The following is a 20,684-nucleotide window of genomic DNA, read 5'->3' on the forward strand; positions in this document are numbered from 1 at the left end:
TCATGGTGTACAGCCACCTGATGATACTAGGTTTGCAGCCCCAGGATCTGCCGGCGAGGCGTCTGCACACCATGAGCGCCTTTGTGGCCTTGGAAAGCGTTAGCTCCACGTGCCTATTCCACCGCAAGGTGGAGTCTAGTGTGAGGCCTAAGTATTTTACTTCCCTCGACACTTCTAGCTCTCTGCCCCCAAGGGATAGTATTCTAAGGCCCGGAAGAGATCTTCTTTTTGTGAAAGGGATGACGGTTGTTTTTAACGGGTTAATGTTTCGCCCTACCGTGTCGCACCATCCCTTTGCTAAGTTTAGGCCCCTTTGGACTATGTCGCAGAGAGTGTTCTCAAATTTCCCTCTTGCCACTATGACGATGTCGTCGGCGTACCCCTGGCACCGGATTCCATTGTTCGTTAGCAACTCAAGGAGTTCATCTACTACGAGGCTCCATAGAAGGGGTGACAATACCCCACCCTGAGGGCAGCCTCTCGTAGTACCAAGACGTATCTTGCTCTCCCCCACCGTAGTTTCTGCAATCCTAGTGTGCAGTACGGCCTTAATCCATCTGCATATAGGAGCTTCCACGTTCCTCTTCTCCAGTGCCCTGATCACGCTGGCGTGAGACGCATTATCAAAAGCACCTTCAATGTCTAGGAAAGCACATATCGCAACCTCATTATTCTCCAGCGAGTTCTGGATCTCAGCCGTTAATTGGTACAGAGCAGTGTTAGTTGACCTACCTACCCTGTACGCGTGCTGATTTGTATGCAGAGGTGCGACTTTTAGTGCTTTCGATCTTATATGGTTGTCTATAATCTTTTCCATACCTTTTAGCATGAAGGAGGTGAGACTAATAGGCCTGAAGGATTTGGCTAGTGAATAGTCCTTCCTTCCTACCTTAGGTATGAAGATTACCCTAGCTGTTCTCCACGTTGATGGGATGTACGACAACGCAAGGCTATCCCTCATCAGCCCAACAAGGAACGGCAATAGAGCTTGCCCTCCTTGCTGTAGAAGTACTGGGAAGATGCCGTCGGCCCCTGGTGACTTGTATCTCGAGAAGGAAGCCAGTGCCCACTTGATTGAGTCTGCATTGAATAGATTCCTTGCAGCTGTCCAATCTGAGCGATCTGGCTTATGTGCGACCACTGGTGGAATTTGGTCGTCCCGAATAGTCTCCGGGAAGTGCTCAAGCAAGAGTGCCATGGCCCTCTCGTCTGCGTTGGTCGTATAGGTCCCATCGGATCTTTTAATGGCTAATGCTGTGTCAGTCTTACCTCTTGCCAGAGCCTTATGCAGTCTTGCAGCCTCTGGAGTAGAGGAGACATTTTCACAGAATTTTCTGAAACTACTCGTTTTTGCAGACCTAATTTCCTTATTGTAGGTTGTTAGGTGTTGCCTATATTCCTCCCAGTTGCCGGTTCTTTTGGCTTTGTTAAAAAGCCTGCGAACTGATTTTCTAATCACTGAGAGTTTACTTGTCCACCAAGGACAGCCTTGTCTTTTGGTGGTTGACTTTAATGGGCAAGCGCAATGGTACGCGTCTATTATGAACTGGTTAGTCGCAGCCAGCCTGCTCTCTAGTCCTATCGGCGTAGCCTCGCTTCCTACCTGCCTCACTCTACTAATATTTAGCTCTAGGGTCTCTCTGAAAACATCCCATTTTTTGTTTCTGGGAATACGGACTGCCAGGAGATCCTTGACCTCCACTTTCATTGCGAACCGTAAGATCCTGTGATCTGACTTAGAGGGCTCTTTCGATACTCTCCATTGTGAGATCAGCCCGGACATTACCTCATTGCACAAAGTTATGTCGAGAACCTCCTCTAGCTCTAGCTTAGCTGAGAAGACCACGACGCCCACTAAGTTATCTAGTTTGGAACCATCTGTATAGATGTTCCTTGTCCACTTTGCTTCTTTTCCACTGTTCTCTGGAGGGGAAGGTAATGGGAACTGGATTTAGATTCAGCTCTGTAAGATTTCGAAAATCCGTAGTCATGAGAAAAAACGGGAACTTCCTAAGTATCATAGAATGCCCCAATGCCTGCAATTTTTCTGCAAGTTCTTTGGTATGGGAGACCACCAGGGGGGCCTAATTCTTCCCCTACTACGTGTTACTGGATAAGCCACCTCTAGTGTTTGTCGACAAGAAGCTGTGAACTGTTTAACGAGGATGTTTAGGTCCTCTTTGTTCTCTGGTTGAAATGGCAGAATCATAGAAATACGCTTTTTTAGCTCCTGCAAGTGCATCTGCAAATTCATTTTCCTATGATTCCGGAATTTTTTTACCCTATCTACCTAATGCTTTTAAAGCACATTAAACTAAAAAGTTAAAAATAAATAAAGTTTAATTTTTTAGTTTTTTTAAACTATATTTATTACAACTATGGTTAGGCTTATATTGGATGATATCTGTGGTATGGAAGGGCATTTGCATTAGAATTCTTGGTTAAGTCTTAATCCATAACTAAAAACCTTAAAAAATTTTAAATCTACTTATACCCACTAGTCGTACGAAAATGTTCGGAATACGGGTAATATTCTTAGTGAAACTTCTGAATGGATTAGTTTATAGTTCTGTTCACTAATCTGAAAAACAGCTGCCATTCGACCACAGAATACACAATTCTACTATACGAGAGAGTATCATTTACCTACTTAAGATAATTGTGTATCTTATCGAGTCCTATCAATCCTTATTAAAGTAGGTTAAACCGTCAAAACCCGGGAAACTTCTCAAGAGTAGTTGTCTACTTGATTTTGCGAATTGAAGAGTTTGAATTTAATCATTTTATGAATTGAAAACCGTGTTTTCGTTTGACAGATTTTGTATAGATGAAAACACAAGTTTTCGCGTGAAAACCTCTTTTGTCTATGAAAAAACGAATTTTGTGTCGGTGCGAACATAGTATTAATTCCCGTGTCTGTTTTATTCGTTTTTCAGAAATAATAGAAGTCTTAATCATACATTCGTAAAGGCAGCTAATATTCTCATTTTTCAAATCGTGGATTATGAAGGTTGGTATTTAAGATAAATTTTTATATAGCGCACATTTTTGTAAATGATATAATTAATTTGCCTGAATAAATGGCGGTTCATTATAATTATATATTATTATCTGTTTATTTAATAAGTGTACTTCATGGGTTGAAGAGTATTTTGCGAAAAAGTCGATACAATAACTCACAGTAATATTGTTAAATAATAGTTTTACCCCGTTTGAGTTACCTGATAAAACAAATTCACGATTCCCACATCAGTAGGTTCTACGTTACCAGATTTTTTTCCGCAACGGGCTGTTATTTCGGTGATCTAAACTTGTTTGGATCAGTAAGTAGTAAGTTAAACTAATCTTCGATGTTAAAATACTTTTAGAAATATATGACCTACGACATCGTTTGCTCACTCTATTGAATTTATAGTGAGCCATAATATTTCGAATTTTCGCTTTGTTTTCTAACTTACTGCCTTTTGTCCCCTTCCTGATTAGGATGTCTCCTTTGTGCGGAACCATTGCTTCACATAAGTTAAATTTTGCTTTTTTTTTATCAGGTTGTATATAATATTGGTTTTCACATTTTTTTCTTGTGGATTATTTTTTTTAAATTTACATTGTCTATTGACGCATTAATGTGATTAAAATAATATTTATAATTGTGCATAACTATTTTAAATTCTAATAAACGTTATCGTTTTCCATTGCCTTATGTTTCTTTTTACGATTTCTGTAAAAAGTATAACGAAAACAATAATTATTAATTGTAGATACAATTTTGAACCAAACGAACTTTTGCTGCATATGTCATGATTTCAATTTTCTTTCCCTCACATTTGATTTATCTTTATTAAAGAGACTATTAGGGGTGTTGTGGAATCCAAGACAGATTTTTGTAGAAGTCAAAATTGCAAACCAATTCTGATTTTCAGTGGTGTCACAGAATTTGATTGGATTTTCGTCTCTTTGAACATACGCAGGCCAATTTTCGAATCAGCTGTTTACTATTGTGACAAAACTTGCAAATGAATAATTCGAAAGCGTTTGATTAATTTAAAATACTAGAGATTATAGTAATCCACGCCCACCATGACGATTTTTGAGATAGAGCTATTTGTAGTTTTATCGCCGACCGCAATGGCAAAAACGGCATCACCATATCAAAGAAAGATTATTTTCAGTAAAAATCTTAAGGAGTTTCCAAAAAAAGTTAAGAAAAGGTCTGTGTTGGCAATATTAAGATTGTTTATGTTCGGTTTCGTCATTAATCGTGATATTTTTGAGCGCGGAATATATACTAGCTGCGACGAAAATCGTCCGTATTGTGTTTTACATGGCGGCAACACTCGGCGAAAATCCGTCCGACGGCGTCGCCGAGTACGACGAATATTCGTTGTCGCTCGTATTGTGTTTAAGCTATTACTTGTATGCTTTTATATATGCTTACTTTACAGATTTACCTTTATCATATTACCGACTGAGTAAAGATGCATTTGAATGTTAAATTACGTTTTGTAAATTCTCTTAAAATATCTAATTTTCTTCCACAAATTCAAAAATTATGACATTTTGTGTTACGTGGCTTTACCTATATCATATTACCGACCAAATTTAGACGCATTTGAATGTTAAATTACGTTTGTAAATTCTCTTAAAATATCTAATTTTCTTAGACAAATTCAATAATTATGACATTTTGTCACTCGTATTATGTTTAAGCTATTACTTGTATGCATTTATATATGCTTACTTTACAGATTTACCTATATCATATTACCGACTGAGTAAAGACGCATTTGAATGTTAAATTACGTTTTGTAAATTCTCTAATTTTCTTTCACAAATTCAATAATTGTGACATTTTGTGTTAAGTGGATTTACCTATATCATATTACCGACTGAATAAAGACGCATTTGAATGTTAAATTTCGTTTTGTAAATTCTCTTAAAATATCTAATTTTCTTCCACAAATTCAATAATTACGACATTTTGTGTTCTATTCTTATGTTTTTCTCCTATAGAAATAAAGATAAATTCAAGCTTAACAATATAAATTAATTTTTTAACTTACATTTCAAATCTGTCACCGACTATCCTCTTGCTTTGTTTCTGATAACAAAACCGATAAAATTGGTTTCCGTGACACCCAAAACCGATACAATTTTTGTTTTGATTTATTTTATTGGTTTCAATTCTGATTTCGACAACGATTAGATTCTACAACACCCCTGGGTATAACTTTCTCTTAATAGAATCGTAAAAAGTAGTATAAGGTACCTGTAACTGAGTAGGTTTAGATCTCGACGATTGAAAAACTCTCTTGCCTTTCACGACTTGGCTATTGCTGCACATATGCGGATAGCGCCCCTCGCGTCTGTTGGCTGGAGGAGGGTATATTTGGGTTATTATTACTTCACAATTGACTTTTGTCTCTCTTTATAATATATAATAGTACATTTTTGTTTAATTATCCAATAAAAAAGCAACAAACATTTACCGACCTGAACGATCTTATTTTATAATATTTTTACCATTGCTAAAACTGCAAACAACTATAACTACGAACGATATAACCTACAAGAATTAGTAAGCTTATTTTTACTTACAAAATTTAAACTATTTTCGCACCGAATTGAAATCTTCGTGAAAACACAATTTGTGGATTGTGGAACCAAAGTCGTTCTGACATTGTGTGTTTTCGATGAGTTTTCATTGCTAGTTCACACATCTATTTGTTTACATTTGTTATGTACCCTACAAGAACATTGACGGTCATCTGATGGGTAATACGACAGGTAAAGCTGACCATAAATCCGTGCTGTTATTTCGACGATCTAACCCTGTTTGGATCGGTAAGTTTTAGATTAAGTTTGTCGTCACTGGAGCAACGCCTAGCAGCAGGGTTGCTCCGTATCCTCCTGACCCGTGCTGGCATCGAGTCCAACCCGGGCCCCGAGGTATTCTACTGCTGCGTATGCGCAAAAAGGCTCTATCCAAATTCCACCTCGGTTAGGTGCAATACATGCAATGGATGGAGCCATCTTAAGACCTGCTCGGGCCTTAAGACACACAGGGAGTGGACCACGAGTTACGTGGCCCCATGCTGTCAACGCAATAATGCGACATTTGCCTCAACGGCCGTGCAACCTGCACCATGTTCGCGCACTGCGCTGCCACTCCAGTCGAGTGGCCAAATTGGACCTCCACGGTCCTAAGGAGCTCACAAAGACAGCACAACTCCCAATCTGACGCGACACCTTACGCCATGCCGATCCCTGTGATCCCCGAATAAGGGATCTCAATTTGGAGATTCGGCAAATGGTAAACCATCATAAGCGGACAAAATGGATAGAGCACCTGAAGTCCTGCAACCTCTCCACCGGTGTGAGTAAGCTTTGGACTACTGTCAAGGCCCTGTCAAATCCGAGGAAACATGACGATCGGGTTGAAATCCAATTCGATGGCCATGCCTCCTCGGACCCGAAGAAGTGCGCGAGCTACTTTAGCCGGCAGTTTATACTGCACCCTTCGACCGACAAGGCCAAACGATGTGTTACCCGACGGTTGCGCAAAATGCCAAAAGACTGCGCACCACTTACTTTCACCGATGAGGAGGTTCAGAATGTCATCAAAAAGGCGAAATCATCCAAATCCATCGGCCCTGACGGAATAAACATGCTGATGTTAAAACATCTAGGCCCAACGGGAGTAAACTACCTCACCAAGGTCCTCAACCTGTCGATATCCACTCTTCAAATACCCGATGTGTGGAAAGTCGGAAGAGTGGTCCCACTACTGAAACCTGGGAAACCCGCCAACAAAGGGGAGTCTTATCGCCCGATAACTCTCCTTTCCCCAGTAGTGAAGACACTTGAGGCCTTGTTACTCCCATCATTCACCTACCACCTGAGCCTAGCAGACCATCAGCATGGTTTCCGTAAAGTGCACAGTACCACCACAGCACTTAGCGTCATAAACGCCCAGATAGTTCATGGCCTGAACCAGAAGCCACCCTGCGAGAGGACGATCCTCGTAGCGTTGGACTTGTCAAAAGCTTTTGACACAGTCAATCACGCAACGCTACTTGAGGACCTGGAACAATCAACGCTCCCTCCAGGGTTGAAGCGGTGGACCATGAACTACCTGAGCGGTCGACACTCATCCGTACTATTTCGAGGTCAAAACTCCAAACTCAGGAAAATTAAACAGGGGGTTCCGCAGGACGGTGTCCTCTCCCCGCTACTGTTTAATTTCTACATTTCGAAACTCCCCCAGCCACCAGCGGGAATTTCAATGACCTCGTACGCAGATGACTGCACGATATTGACGTCGGGCAATGGAATCGATGGCATGTGTTCAAAAGTAAACGGCTACCTCTCCGATCTTTCTCGCTTCTTTTCTGCAAGGAACTTAACACTCTCCCCCACTAAATCCACAGCGACCATCTTCACCAATTGGACGATGGAGTACAGACTGGACCTGAACATTTCAGTCGATGGCACAAAAATTCCGACAGTAAATAACCCTAAAATTTTAGGCGTCACTTTGGACAGTCTGTGCTCTTTCACTCCTCACACGACCGCGATAACTGCCAAAGTACAGAGCCGCAACAAAATCCTCAAGTCGCTTGCCGGCAGCTCATGGGGAAAGGACAAAGAAACGTTGTTGGCAACATACAAGGCAATCGGCCGGCCGGTCCTCAATTATGCAGCCGCAATATGGTCGCCTGGATGTAGTGACACGCAGAATAAGAAGCTCCAGACTTGTCAGAACACTGCACTCCGGACTATCACGGGGTGCCTCTTGATGTCCCCAATCGAACACCTACACAGTGAGGCCCGTATGCTTCCGGTTAAGGAACATAATGAGCTCCTCTCCAAGCAGTTTCTGCTGGGATGTTTTCGCAGAAACCACCCCTGCAGACGCCTGCTTGCAGCGGAGCAGCCTCCTAGGAACATCAAGAGGTCCTTCCTTGACTACGTCGACGACATCAGACAGCACGTCGACCAGACTTCGGACGCAACTAACTTCAGACAAGCACTGACCGCCATTCACAGTGGAGCCATTAACACCTTCACCGACTCCCTTTCAGTGAATGGCGTAATACGAGTCAAACCACCACCCATTGCAGACACAGAGCTCGAGTTGCCTCGCGAATCTAGAGTGACCCTCGCGCAACTTCGTTCTGGATACTGTAGCAGGTTAAACTCCTACCTATCCAGAATAGACCCCGACATACTAAACACATGTCCTGCATGCAATGAGTCTCCGCATGACACTAACCACCTCTTTGCATGCCCTACAAACCCCACTCATCTAACACCCCTTTCCCTATGGTCCGACCCCGTCGAAACAGCTCGTTTCCTGGGCCTTCCGTTAGATGACCTCGACGACAACGAATCTATAATTTATCACCCAAACGGGGATTAGATAATCGTTATAACAACAACAACAACAACCATAAATCCGTCATAGCTGAAAATTGTCAGTTATGACTGAAACGCTATCAGAAGTGAAAAATTATTTTGCGCAGTAGATAATATAATTTTTATTTCTTTAATAAATTTTAAACTTTCAATCAAAATTAGTTATAATAATATACTTAAATATAAAAAAGAATGCAACAAAAAATATAATAAAATATCAAAATAAATTTTCACTTGATGCCATCTCCTCCTCTCAATAGCTCTGCGTACGTCTTTCTCCAATCAGTGGATAGTTCTGTATTTAAAAATGCAAATGTAAATTAACAGTACTGACATATCAAATGTGAGTGTAGTGGTGAACCCATCAGCAGTTTCTTGTAGGGTATGTTTAGGCCAATGTTCCCTCATTGTAATTAACATTTTAGCACAGCTAACATATGCGCCTTCTCTATTCATTAACATTCTCTGCTTGAACGGAGCATACAAAAACGCATTCCATACTATTTGTAACTAACTTTCATAGATCGAAATGCCTAAAATCTCTGCAAAGAAAACTCCAGAGACACAAGCTCAAGAAAATGTGCCACGTGTTTAGAAAACGGTTAAGTCAGGAGCGGAGCGTAATCCAGAATACAGAGCACGAAAAAAGGCTTGGAAATCTGCTCAAAACCAATACCCGATTGCATCCAACGACAATGTATGTATATTGAATGACGAACCACCGCACCATAATGCAGTCGTAAATAAAAATATTTCAAGGGACAATAGTAGTTTTCATTTTCGGGAATTTTTTTATAGTCAAGATAGTACTCAAAATTTACAAAATGATGATAATCATCGCTTAATTCTTGTTCCAGCTGACATCCATCACGTATAGTTATATTTGCCCTCAACTAACATAAGAAGTACTTTTTTAAATGATCTGAATAGTTTTTGTGCTGTTTGTGGTGAGTCCTATTTGGACTACTTTGGGAATAAATACATAGAAGATAACTGGTTGATATACGTCGAACTTAAAATGGTATATTTTCTTTTGGGTCAACAAGGAGGAGATGCTAAATACTCCTGTTTTATGTGCTTATAGGATAGCCGAGCCAAGACAGATCACTGGACAAAAAAAATGTTTTCCGTAGAGAGTGAATTTAGTGACGGATGGGGAATGTTTTTAATATATCAGTAAAATATTTTAGCAGTCGGCATATGTTGCCCATATTCCATTCATGCCACGTTCGCCTGCTTGTTGAGCAAGTCAGGGCTTGCTTCCACTGAGACTCAGCTATGTTTATAACATGTTTGTAGATGTGGCTAGTTCATCTGCTACATAGTTCCCGGGAATATCACTATGTCCTGGGACCCATTGAAGTTTTATCGTGAAATAGGATGTCAGATCCGCTAAGAGATCAAGGCACTCTTTCACTATCTTAGACGAAATCCTAGGAGACATTAGTGATCTCAAAGCCGCCTGGCTAACTGAATATATAAATATATTTCTTGTTGTGATCGCACTCCTTGTCAGTACAAGAAGGCTTTCTTTAATTGCTGTGACCTCTACTTAGAAGACACTGCATGGAAGACGAAAAGCGATTTTGGTATCTAGCTTAGCTGAGAAGACCACGACGCCCACTAAGTTATCTAGTTTGGAACCATCTGTATAGATGTTCCTTGTCCACTTTGCTTCTTTTCCACTGTTCTCTGGAGGGGAAGGTAATGGGAACTGGATTTAGATTCAGCTCTGTAAGATTTCGAAAATCCGTAGTCATGAGAAAAAACGGGAACTTCCTAAGTATCATAGAATGCCCCAATGCCTGCAATTTTTCTGCAAGTTCTTTGGTATGGGAGACCACCAGGGGGGCCTAATTCTTCCCCTACTACGTGTTACTGGATAAGCCACCTCTAGTGTTTGTCGACAAGAAGCTGTGAACTGTTTAACGAGGATGTTTAGGTCCTCTTTGTTCTCTGGTTGAAATGGCAGAATCATAGAAATACGCTTTTTTAGCTCCTGCAAGTGCATCTGCAAATTCATTTTCCTATGATTCCGGAATTTTTTTACCCTATCTACCTAATGCTTTTAAAGCACATTAAACTAAAAAGTTAAAAATAAATAAAGTTTAATTTTTTAGTTTTTTTAAACTATATTTATTACAACTATGGTTAGGCTTATATTGGATGATATCTGTGGTATGGAAGGGCATTTGCATTAGAATTCTTGGTTAAGTCTTAATCCATAACTAAAAACCTTGAAAAATTTTAAATCTACTTATACTCACTAGTCGTACGAAAATGTTCGGAATACGGGTAATATTCTTAGTGAAACTTCTGAATGGATTAGTTTATAGTTCTGTTCACTAATCTGAAGAACAGTTGCCATTCGACCACAGAATACACAATTCTACTATACGAGAGAGTATCATTTACCTACTTAAGATAATTGTGTATCTTATCGAGTCCTATCAATCCTTATTAAAGTAGGTTAAACCGTCAAAACCCGGGAAACTTCTCAAGAGTAGTTGTCTACTTGATTTTGCGAATTGAAGAGTTTGAATTTAAACATTTTATGAATTGAAAACCGTGTTTTCGTTTGACAGATTTTGTATAGATGAAAACACAAGTTTTCGCGTGAAAACCTCTTTTGTCTATGAAAAAACGAATTTTGTGTCGGTGCGAACATAGTATTAATTCCCGGGTCTGTTTTATTCGTTTTTCAGAAATAATAGAAGTCTTAATCATACATTCGTAAAGGCAGCTAATATTCTCATTTTTCAAATCGTGGATTATGAAGGTTGGTATTTAAGATAAATTTTTATATAGCGCACATTTTTGTAAATGATATAATTAATTTGCCTGAATAAATGGCGGTTCATTATAATTATATATTATTATCTGTTTATTTAATAAGTGTACTTCATGGGTTGAAGAGTATTTTGCGAAAAAGTCGATACAATAACTCACAGTAATATTGTTAAATAATAGTTTTACCCCGTTTGAGTTACCTGATAAAACAAATTCACGATTCCCACATCAGTCGGTTCTACGTTACCAGAATTTTTTCCGCAACGGGCTGTTATTTCGGTGATCTAAACTTGTTTGGAGCAGTAAGTAGTAAGTTAAACTAATCTTCGATGTTAAAATACTTTTAGAAATATATGACCTACGACATCGTTTGCTCACTCTATTGAATTTATAGTGAGCCATAATATTTCGAATTTTCGCTTTGTTCTCTAACTTACTGCCTTTTGTCCCCTTCATGATTAGGATGTCTGCTTTGTGCGGAACCATTGCTTCACATAAGTTAAATTTTGCTTTTTTTTTATCAGGTTGTATATAATATTGGTTTTCACATTTTTTTCTTGTGGATTATTTTTTTTAAATTTACATTGTCTATTGACGCATTAATGTGATTAAAATAATATTTATAATTGTACATAACTATTTTAAATTCTAATAAACGTCATCGTTTTCCATTGCCTTATGTTTCTTTTTACGATTTCTGTAAAAAGTATAACGAAAACAATAATTATTAATTGTAGATACAATTTTGAACCAAACGAACTTTTGCTGCATATGTCATGATTTCAATTTTCTTTCCCTCACATTTGATTTATCTTTATTAAAGAGACTATTAGGGGTGTTGTGGAATCCAAGACAGATTTGTGTAGAAGTCAGAATTGCAAACCAATTCTGATTTTCAGTGGTGTCACAGAATTTGATTGGATTTTCGTCTCTTTGAACATACGCAGGCCAATTTTCGAATCAGCTGTTTACTATTGTGACAAAACTTGCAAATGAATAATTCGAAAGCGTTTGATTAATTTAAAATACTAGAGATTATAGTAATCCACGCCCACCATGACGATTTTTGAGATAGAGCTATTTGTAGTTTTATCGCCGACCGCAATGGCAAAAACGGCATCACCATATTAAAGAAAGATTATTTTCAGTAAAAATCTTAAGGAGTTTCCAAAAAAAGTTAAGAAAAGGTCTGTGTTGGCAATATTAAGATTGTTTATGTTTGGTTTCGTCATTATTCGTGATATTTTTGAGCGCGGAATATATACTAGCTGCGACGAAAATCGTCCGTATTGTGTTTTACATGGCGGCAACACTCGGCGAAAATCCGTCCGACGGCGTCGCCGAGTACGACGAATATTCGTTGTCGCTCGTATTGTGTTTAAGCTATTACTTGTATGCTTTTATATATGCTTACTTTACAGATTTACCTTTATCATATTACCGACTGAGTAAAGATGCATTTGAATGTTAAATTACGTTTTGTAAATTCTCTTAAAATATCTAATTTTCTTCCACAAATTCAAAAATTATGACATTTTGTGTGCGAATATTCGTCGTCGCTCGTATTATGTTTAAGCTATTACGACGAATATTCGTTGTCGCTCGTATTGTGTTTAAGCTATTACTTGTATGCTTTTATATATGCTTACTTTACAGATTTACCTATATCATATTACCGACTGAGTAAAGACGCATTTGAATGTTAAATTACGTTTTGTAAATTCTCTAATTTTCTTTCACAAATTCAATAATTATGACATTTTGTGTTAAGTGGATTTACCTATATCATATTACCGACTGAATAAAGACGCATTTGAATGTTAAATTTCGTTTTGTAAATTCTCTTAAAATATCTAATTTTCTTCCACAAATTCAATAATTACGACATTTTGTGTTCTATTCTTATGTTTTTCTCCTTTAGAAATAAAGATAAATTCAAGCTTAACAATATAAATTAATTTTTTAACTTACATTTCAAATCTGTCACCGACTATCCTCTTGCTTTGTTTCTGATAACAAAACCGATAAAATTGGTTTCCGTGACACCCAAAACCGATACAATTTTTGTTTTGATTTATTTTATTGGTTTCAATTCTGATTTCGACAACGATTAGATTCTACAACACCCCTGGGTATAACTTTCTCTTAATAGAATCGTAAAAAGTAGTATAAGGTACCTGTAACTGAGTAGGTTTAGTTCTCGACGATTGAAAAACTCTCTTGCCTTTCACGACTTGGCTAATGCTGCACATATGCGGATAGCGCCCCTCGCGTCTGTTGGCTGGAGGAGGGTATATTTGGGTTATTATTACTTCACAATTGACTTTTGTCTCTCTTTATAATATATAATAGTACATTTTTGTTTAATTATCCAATAAAAAAGCAACAAACATTTACCGACCTGAACGATCTTATTTTATAATATTTTTACCATTGCTAAAACTGCAAACAACTATAACTACGAACGATATAACCTACAAGAATTAGTAAGCTTATTTTTACTTACAAAATTTAAACTATTTTCGCACCGAATTGAAATCTTCGTGAAAACACAATTTGTGGAACCAAAGTCGTTCTGACATTGTGTGTTTTCGATGAGTTTTTATTGCTAGTTCACACATCTATTTGTTTACATTTGTTATATACCCTACAAGAACATTGACGGTCATCTGATGGGTAATATGACAGGTAAAGCTGACCATAAATCCGTCATAGCTGAAAATTGTCAGTTATGACTAAAACGCTATCAGAAGTGAAAAATTCTTTTGCGCAGTAGATAATATAATTTTTATTTCTTTAATAAATTTTAAACTTTTAATCAAAATTAGTTATAATAATATACTTAAATATAAAAAAGAATGCAACAAAAAATATAATAAAATATGAAAATATCAAAATAAATTTTCACTTGATGCCATCTCCTCCTCTCAATAGCTCTGCGTACGTCTTTCTCCAATCAGTGGATAGTTCTGTATTTAAAAATGCAAATGTAAATTAACAGTACTGACATATCAAATGTGAGTGTAGTGGTGAACCCATCAGCAGTTTCTTGTAGGGTATGTTTAGGCCAATGTTCCCTCATTGTAATTAACATTTTAGCACAGCTAACATATGCGCCTTCTCTATTCATTAACATTCTCTGCTTGAACGGAGCATACAAAAACGCATTCCATACTATTTGTAACTAACTTTCATAGATCGAAATGCCTAAAATCTCTGCAAAGAAAACTCCAGAGACACAAGCTCAAGAAAATGTGCCACGTGTTTAGAAAACGGTTAAGTCAGGAGCGGAGCGTAATCCAGAATACAGAGCTCGAAAAAAGGCTTGGAAATCTGCTCAAAACCAATACCCGATTGCATCCAACGACAATGTATGTATATTGAATGACGAACCACCGCACCATAATGCAGTCGTAAATAAAAATATTTCAAGGGACAATAGTAGTTTTCATTTTCGGGAATTTTTTTATAGTCAAGATAGTACTCAAAATTTACAAAATGATGATAATCATCGCTTAATTCTTGTTCCAGCTGACATCCATCACGTATAGTCATATTTGCCCTCAACTAACATAAGAAGTACTTTTTTAAATGATCTGAATAGTTTTTGTGCTGTTTGTGGTGAGTCCTATTTGGACTACTTTGGGAATAAATACATAGAATATAACTGGTTGATATACGTCGAACTTAAAATGGTATATTTTCTTTTGGGTCAACAAGGAGGAGATGCTAAATACTCCTGTTTTATGTGCTTATAGGATAGCCGAGCCAAGACAGATCACTGGACAAAAAAAAATGTTTTCCGTAGAGAGTGAATTTAGTGACGGATGGGGAATGTTTTTAATATATCAGTAAAATATTTTAGCAGTCGGCATATGTTGCCCATATTCCATTCATGCCACGTTCGCCTGCTTGTTGAGCAAGTCAGGGCTTGCTTCCACTGAGACTCAGCTATGTTTATAACATGTTTGTAGATGTGGCTAGTTCATCTGCTACATAGTTCCCGGGAATATCACTATGTCCTGGGACCCATTGAAGTTTTATCGTGAAATAGGATGTCAGATCCGCTAAGAGATCAAGGCACTCTTTCACTATCTTAGACGAAATCCTAGGAGACATTAGTGATCTCAAAGCCGCCTGGCTAACTGAATATATAAATATATTTCTTGTTGTGATCGCACTCCTTGTCAGTACAAGAAGGCTTTCTTTAATTGCTGTGACCTCTACTTAGAAGACACTGCATGGAAGACGAAAAGCGATTTTGGTATCTAGCTTAGCTGAGAAGACCACGACGCCCACTAAGTTATCTAGTTTGGAACCATCTGTATAGATGTTCCTTGTCCACTTTGCTTCTTTTCCACTGTTCTCTGGAGGGGAAGGTAATGGGAACTGGATTTAGATTCAGCTCTGTAAGATTTCGAAAATCCGTAGTCATGAGAAAAAACGGGAACTTCCTAAGTATCATAGAATGCCCCAATGCCTGCAATTTTTCTGCAAGTTCTTTGGTATGGGAGACCACCAGGGGGGCCTAATTCTTCCCCTACTACGTGTTACTGGATAAGCCACCTCTAGTGTTTGTCGACAAGAAGCTGTGAACTGTTTAACGAGGATGTTTAGGTCCTCTTTGTTCTCTGGTTGAAATGGCAGAATCATAGAAATACGCTTTTTTAGCTCCTGCAAGTGCATCTGCAAATTCATTTTCCTATGATTCCGGAATTTTTTTACCCTATCTACCTAATGCTTTTAAAGCACATTAAACTAAAAAGTTAAAAATAAATAAAGTTTAATTTTTTAGTTTTTTTAAACTATATTTATTACAACTATGGTTAGGCTTATATTGGATGATATCTGTGGTATGGAAGGGCATTTGCATTAGAATTCTTGGTTAAGTCTTAATCCATAACTAAAAACCTTAAAAAATTTTAAATCTACTTATACCCACTAGTCGTACGAAAATGTTCGGAATACGGGTAATATTCTTAGTGAAACTTCTGAATGGATTAGTTTATAGTTCTGTTCACTAATCTGAAGAACAGCTGCCATTCGACCACAGAATACACAATTCTACTATACGAGAGAGTATCATTTACCTACTTAAGATAATTGTGTATCTTATCGAGTCCTATCAATCCTTATTAAAGTAGGTTAAACCGTCAAAACCCGGGAAACTTCTCAAGAGTAGTTGTCTACTTGATTTTGCGAATTGAAGAGTTTGAATTTAAACATTTTATGAATTGAAAACCGTGTTTTCGTTTGACAGATTTTGTATAGATGAAAACACAAGTTTTCGCGTGAAAACCTCTTTTGTCTATGAAAAAACGAATTTTGTGTCGGTGCGAACATAGTATTAATTCCCGTGTCTGTTTTATTCGTTTTTCAGAAATAATAGAAGTCTTAATCATACATTCGTAAAGGCAGCTAATATTCTCATTTTTCAAATCGTGGATTATGAAGGTTGGTATTTAAGATAAATTTTTATATAGCGCACATTTTTGTAAATGATATAATTAATTTGCCTGAATAAATGGCGGTTCATTATAATTATATATTATTATCTGTTTATTTAATAAGTGTACTTCATGGGTTGAAGAGTATTTTGCGAAAAAGTCGATACAATAACTCACAGTAATATTGTTAAATAATAGTTTTACCCCGTTTGAGTTACCTGATAAAACAAATTCACGATTCCCACATCAGTCGGTTCTACGTTACCAGAATTTTTTCCGCAACGGGCTGTTATTTCGGTGATCTAAACTTGTTTGGAGCAGTAAGTAGTAAGTTAAACTAATCTTCGATGTTAAAATACTTTTAGAAATATATGACCTACGACATCGTTTGCTCACTCTATTGAATTTATAGTGAGCCATAATATTTCGAATTTTCGCTTTGTTCTCTAACTTACTGCCTTTTGTCCCCTTCATGATTAGGATGTCTCCTTTGTGCGGAACCATTGCTTCACATAAGTTAAATTTTGCTTTTTTTTTATCAGGTTGTATATAATATTGGTTTTCACATTTTTTTCTTGTGGATTATTTTTTTTAAATTTACATTGTCTATTGACGCATTAATGTGATTAAAATAATATTTATAATTGTGCATAACTATTTTAAATTCTAATAAACGTCATCGTTTTCCATTGCCTTATGTTTCTTTTTACGATTTCTGTAAAAAGTATAACGAAAACAATAATTATTAATTGTAGATACAATTTTGAACCAAACGAACTTTTGCTGCATATGTCATGATTTCAATTTTCTTTCCCTCACATTTGATTTATCTTTATTAAAGAGACTATTAGGGGTGTTGTGGAATCCAAGACAGATTTGTGTAGAAGTCAGAATTGCAAACCAATTCTGATTTTCAGTGGTGTCACAGAATTTGATTGGATTTTCGTCTCTTTGAACATACGCAGGCCAATTTTCGAATCAGCTGTTTACTATTGTGACAAAACTTGCAAATGAATAATTCGAAAGCGTTTGATTAATTTAAAATACTAGAGATTATAGTAATCCACGCCCACCATGACGATTTTTGAGATAGAGCTATTTGTAGTTTTATCGCCGACCGCAATGGCAAAAACGGCATCACCATATTAAAGAAAGATTATTTTCAGTAAAAATCTTAAGGAGTTTCCAAAAAAAGTTAAGAAAAGGTCTGTGTTGGCAATATTAAGATTGTTTATGTTTGGTTTCGTCATTATTCGTGATATTTTTGAGCGCGGAATATATACTAGCTGCGACGAAAATCGTCCGTATTGTGTTTTACATGGCGGCAACACTCGGCGAAAATCCGTCCGACGGCGTCGCCGAGTACGACGAATATTCGTTGTCGCTCGTATTGTGTTTAAGCTATTACTTGTATGCTTTTATATATGCTTACTTTACAGATTTACCTTTATCATATTACCGACTGGGTAAAGATGCATTTGAATGTTAAATTACGTTTTGTAAATTCTCTTAAAATATCTAATTTTCTTCCACAAATTCAAAAATTATGACATTTTGTGTGCGAATATTCGTCGTCGCTCGTATTATGTTTAAGCTATTACTTGTATGCTTTTATATATGCTTACTTTACAGATTTACCTATATCATATTACCGACTGAGTAAAGACGCATTTGAATGTTAAATTACGTTTTGTAAATTCTCTAATTTTCTTTCACAAATTCAATAATTATGACATTTTGTGTTAAGTGGATTTACCTATATCATATTACCGACTGAATAAAGACGCATTTGAATGTTAAATTTCGTTTTGTAAATTCTCTTAAAATATCTAATTTTCTTCCACAAATTCAATAATTACGACATTTTGTGTTCTATTCTTATGTTTTTCTCCTATAGAAATAAAGATAAATTCAAGCTTAACAATATAAATTAATTTTTTAACTTACATTTCAAATCTGTCACCGACTATCCTCTTGCTTTGTTTCTGATAACAAAACCGATAAAATTGGTTTCCGTGACACCCAAAACCGATACAATTTTTGTTTTGATTTATTTTATTGGTTTCAATTCTGATTTCGACAACGATTAGATTCTACAACACCCCTGGGTATAACTTTCTCTTAATAGAATCGTAAAAAGTAGTATAAGGTACCTGTAACTGAGTAGGTTTAGATCTCGACGATTGAAAAACTCTCTTGCCTTTCACGACTTGGCTAATGCTGCACATATGCGGATAGCGCCCCTCGCGTCTGTTGGCTGGAGGAGGGTATATTTGGGTTATTATTACTTCACAATTGACTTTTGTCTCTCTTTATAATATATAATAGTACATTTTTGTTTAATTATCCAATAAAAAAGCAACAAACATTTACCGACCTGAACGATCTTATTTTATAATATTTTTACCATTGCTAAAACTGCAAACAACTATAACTACGAACGATATAACCTACAAGAATTAGTAAGCTTATTTTTACTTACAAAATTTAAACTATTCTCGCACCGAATTGAAATCTTCGTGAAAACACAATTTGTGAAACCAAAGTCGTTCTGACATTGTGTGTTTTCGATGAGTTTTCATTGCTAGTTCACACATCTATTTGTTTACATTTGTTATATACCCTACAAGAACATTGACGGTCATCTGATGGGTAATATGACAGGTAAAGCTGACCATAAATCCGTCATAGCTGAAAATTGTCAGTTATGACTGAAACGCTATCAGAAGTGAAAAATTCTTTTGCGCAGTAGATAATATAATTTTTATTTCTTTAATAAATTTTAAACTTTTAATCAAAATTAGTTATAATAATATACTTAAATATAAAAAAGAATGCAACAAAAAATATAATAAAATATGAAAATATCAAAATAAATTTTCACTTGATGCCATCTCCTCCTCTCAATAGCTCTGCGTACGTCTTTCTCCAATCAGTGGATAGTTCTGTATTTAAAAATGCAAATGTAAATTAACAGTACTGACATATCAAATGTGAGTGTAGTGGTGAACCCATCAGCAGTTTCTTGTAGGGTATGTTTAGGCCAATGTTCCCTCATTGTAATTAACATTTTAGCACAGCTAACATATGCGCCTTCTCTATTCATTAACATTCTCTGCTTGAACGGAGCATACAAAAACGCATTCCATACTATTTGTAACTAACTTTCATAGATCGAAATGCCTAAAATCTCTGCAAAGAAAACTCCAGAGACACAAGCTCAAGAAAATGTGCCACGTGTTTAGAAAACGGTTAAGTCAGGAGCGGAGCGTAATCCAGAATACAGAGCACGAAAAAAGGCTTGGAAATCTGCTCAAAACCAATACCCGATTGCATCCAACGACAATGTATGTATATTGAATGACGAACCACCGCACCATAATGCAGTCGTAAATAAAAATATTTCAAGGGACAATAGTAGTTTTCATTTTCGGGAATTTTTTTATAGTCAAGATAGTACTCAAAATTTACAAAATGATGATAATCATCGCTTAATTCTTGTTCCAGCTGACATCCATCACGTATAGTCATATTTGCCCTCAACTAACATAAGAAGTACTTTTTTAAATGATCTGAATAGTTTTTGTGCTGTTTGTGGTGAGTCCTATTTGGACTACTTTGGGAATAAATACATAGAACATAACTGGTTGATATACGTCGAACTTAAAATGGTATATTTTCTTTTGGGTCAACAAGGAGGAGATGCTAAATACTCCTGTTTTATGTGCTTATAGGATAGCCGAGCCAAGACAGATCACTGGACAAAAAAAAATGTTTTCCGTAGAGAGTGAATTTAGTGACGGATGGGGAATGTTTTTAATATATCAGTAAAATATTTTAGCAGTCGGCATATGCTGCCCATATTCCATTCATGCCACGTTCGCCTGCTTGTTGAGCAAGTCAGGGCTTGCTTCCACTGAGACTCAGCTATGTTTATAACATGTTTGTAGATGTGGCTAGTTCATCTGCTACATAGTTCCCGGGAATATCACTATGTCCTGGGACCCATTGAAGTTTTATCGTGAAATAGGA

At 36.8% G+C, this 20,684-nt stretch overlaps 1 protein-coding gene across 6 annotated transcripts in view; it reads left to right on the top strand.

The window, feature by feature from the left end:
* vari (MAGUK p55 subfamily member vari) overlaps nt 1–20,684 on the top strand; it is a 241,940-nt gene that overhangs the window by 65,962 nt on the left and 155,294 nt on the right. For 3 of the 6 annotated variants that reach the window (XM_070106559.1, XM_070106564.1, XM_070106560.1), the window contains exons 2-4: nt 2,937–3,010; nt 11,121–11,194; nt 16,586–16,659. Coding sequence is in view for 2 of the 6 variants with exons in the window: in XM_070106562.1 (XP_069962663.1) it covers nt 16,654–16,659 (6 nt within the window). In the remaining 4 variants the exon portion in view is untranslated. The remainder of the gene's footprint in view (nt 1–2,936; nt 3,011–11,120; nt 11,195–16,585; nt 16,660–20,684) is intronic. The other 3 variants (XM_070106561.1, XM_070106563.1, XM_070106562.1) reach the window with 2 other exon arrangements.

Source organism: Bactrocera oleae, chromosome 3 (genome assembly GCF_042242935.1).
Source record: "Bactrocera oleae isolate idBacOlea1 chromosome 3, idBacOlea1, whole genome shotgun sequence".
NCBI lineage: Eukaryota > Metazoa > Arthropoda > Insecta > Diptera > Tephritidae > Bactrocera > Bactrocera oleae.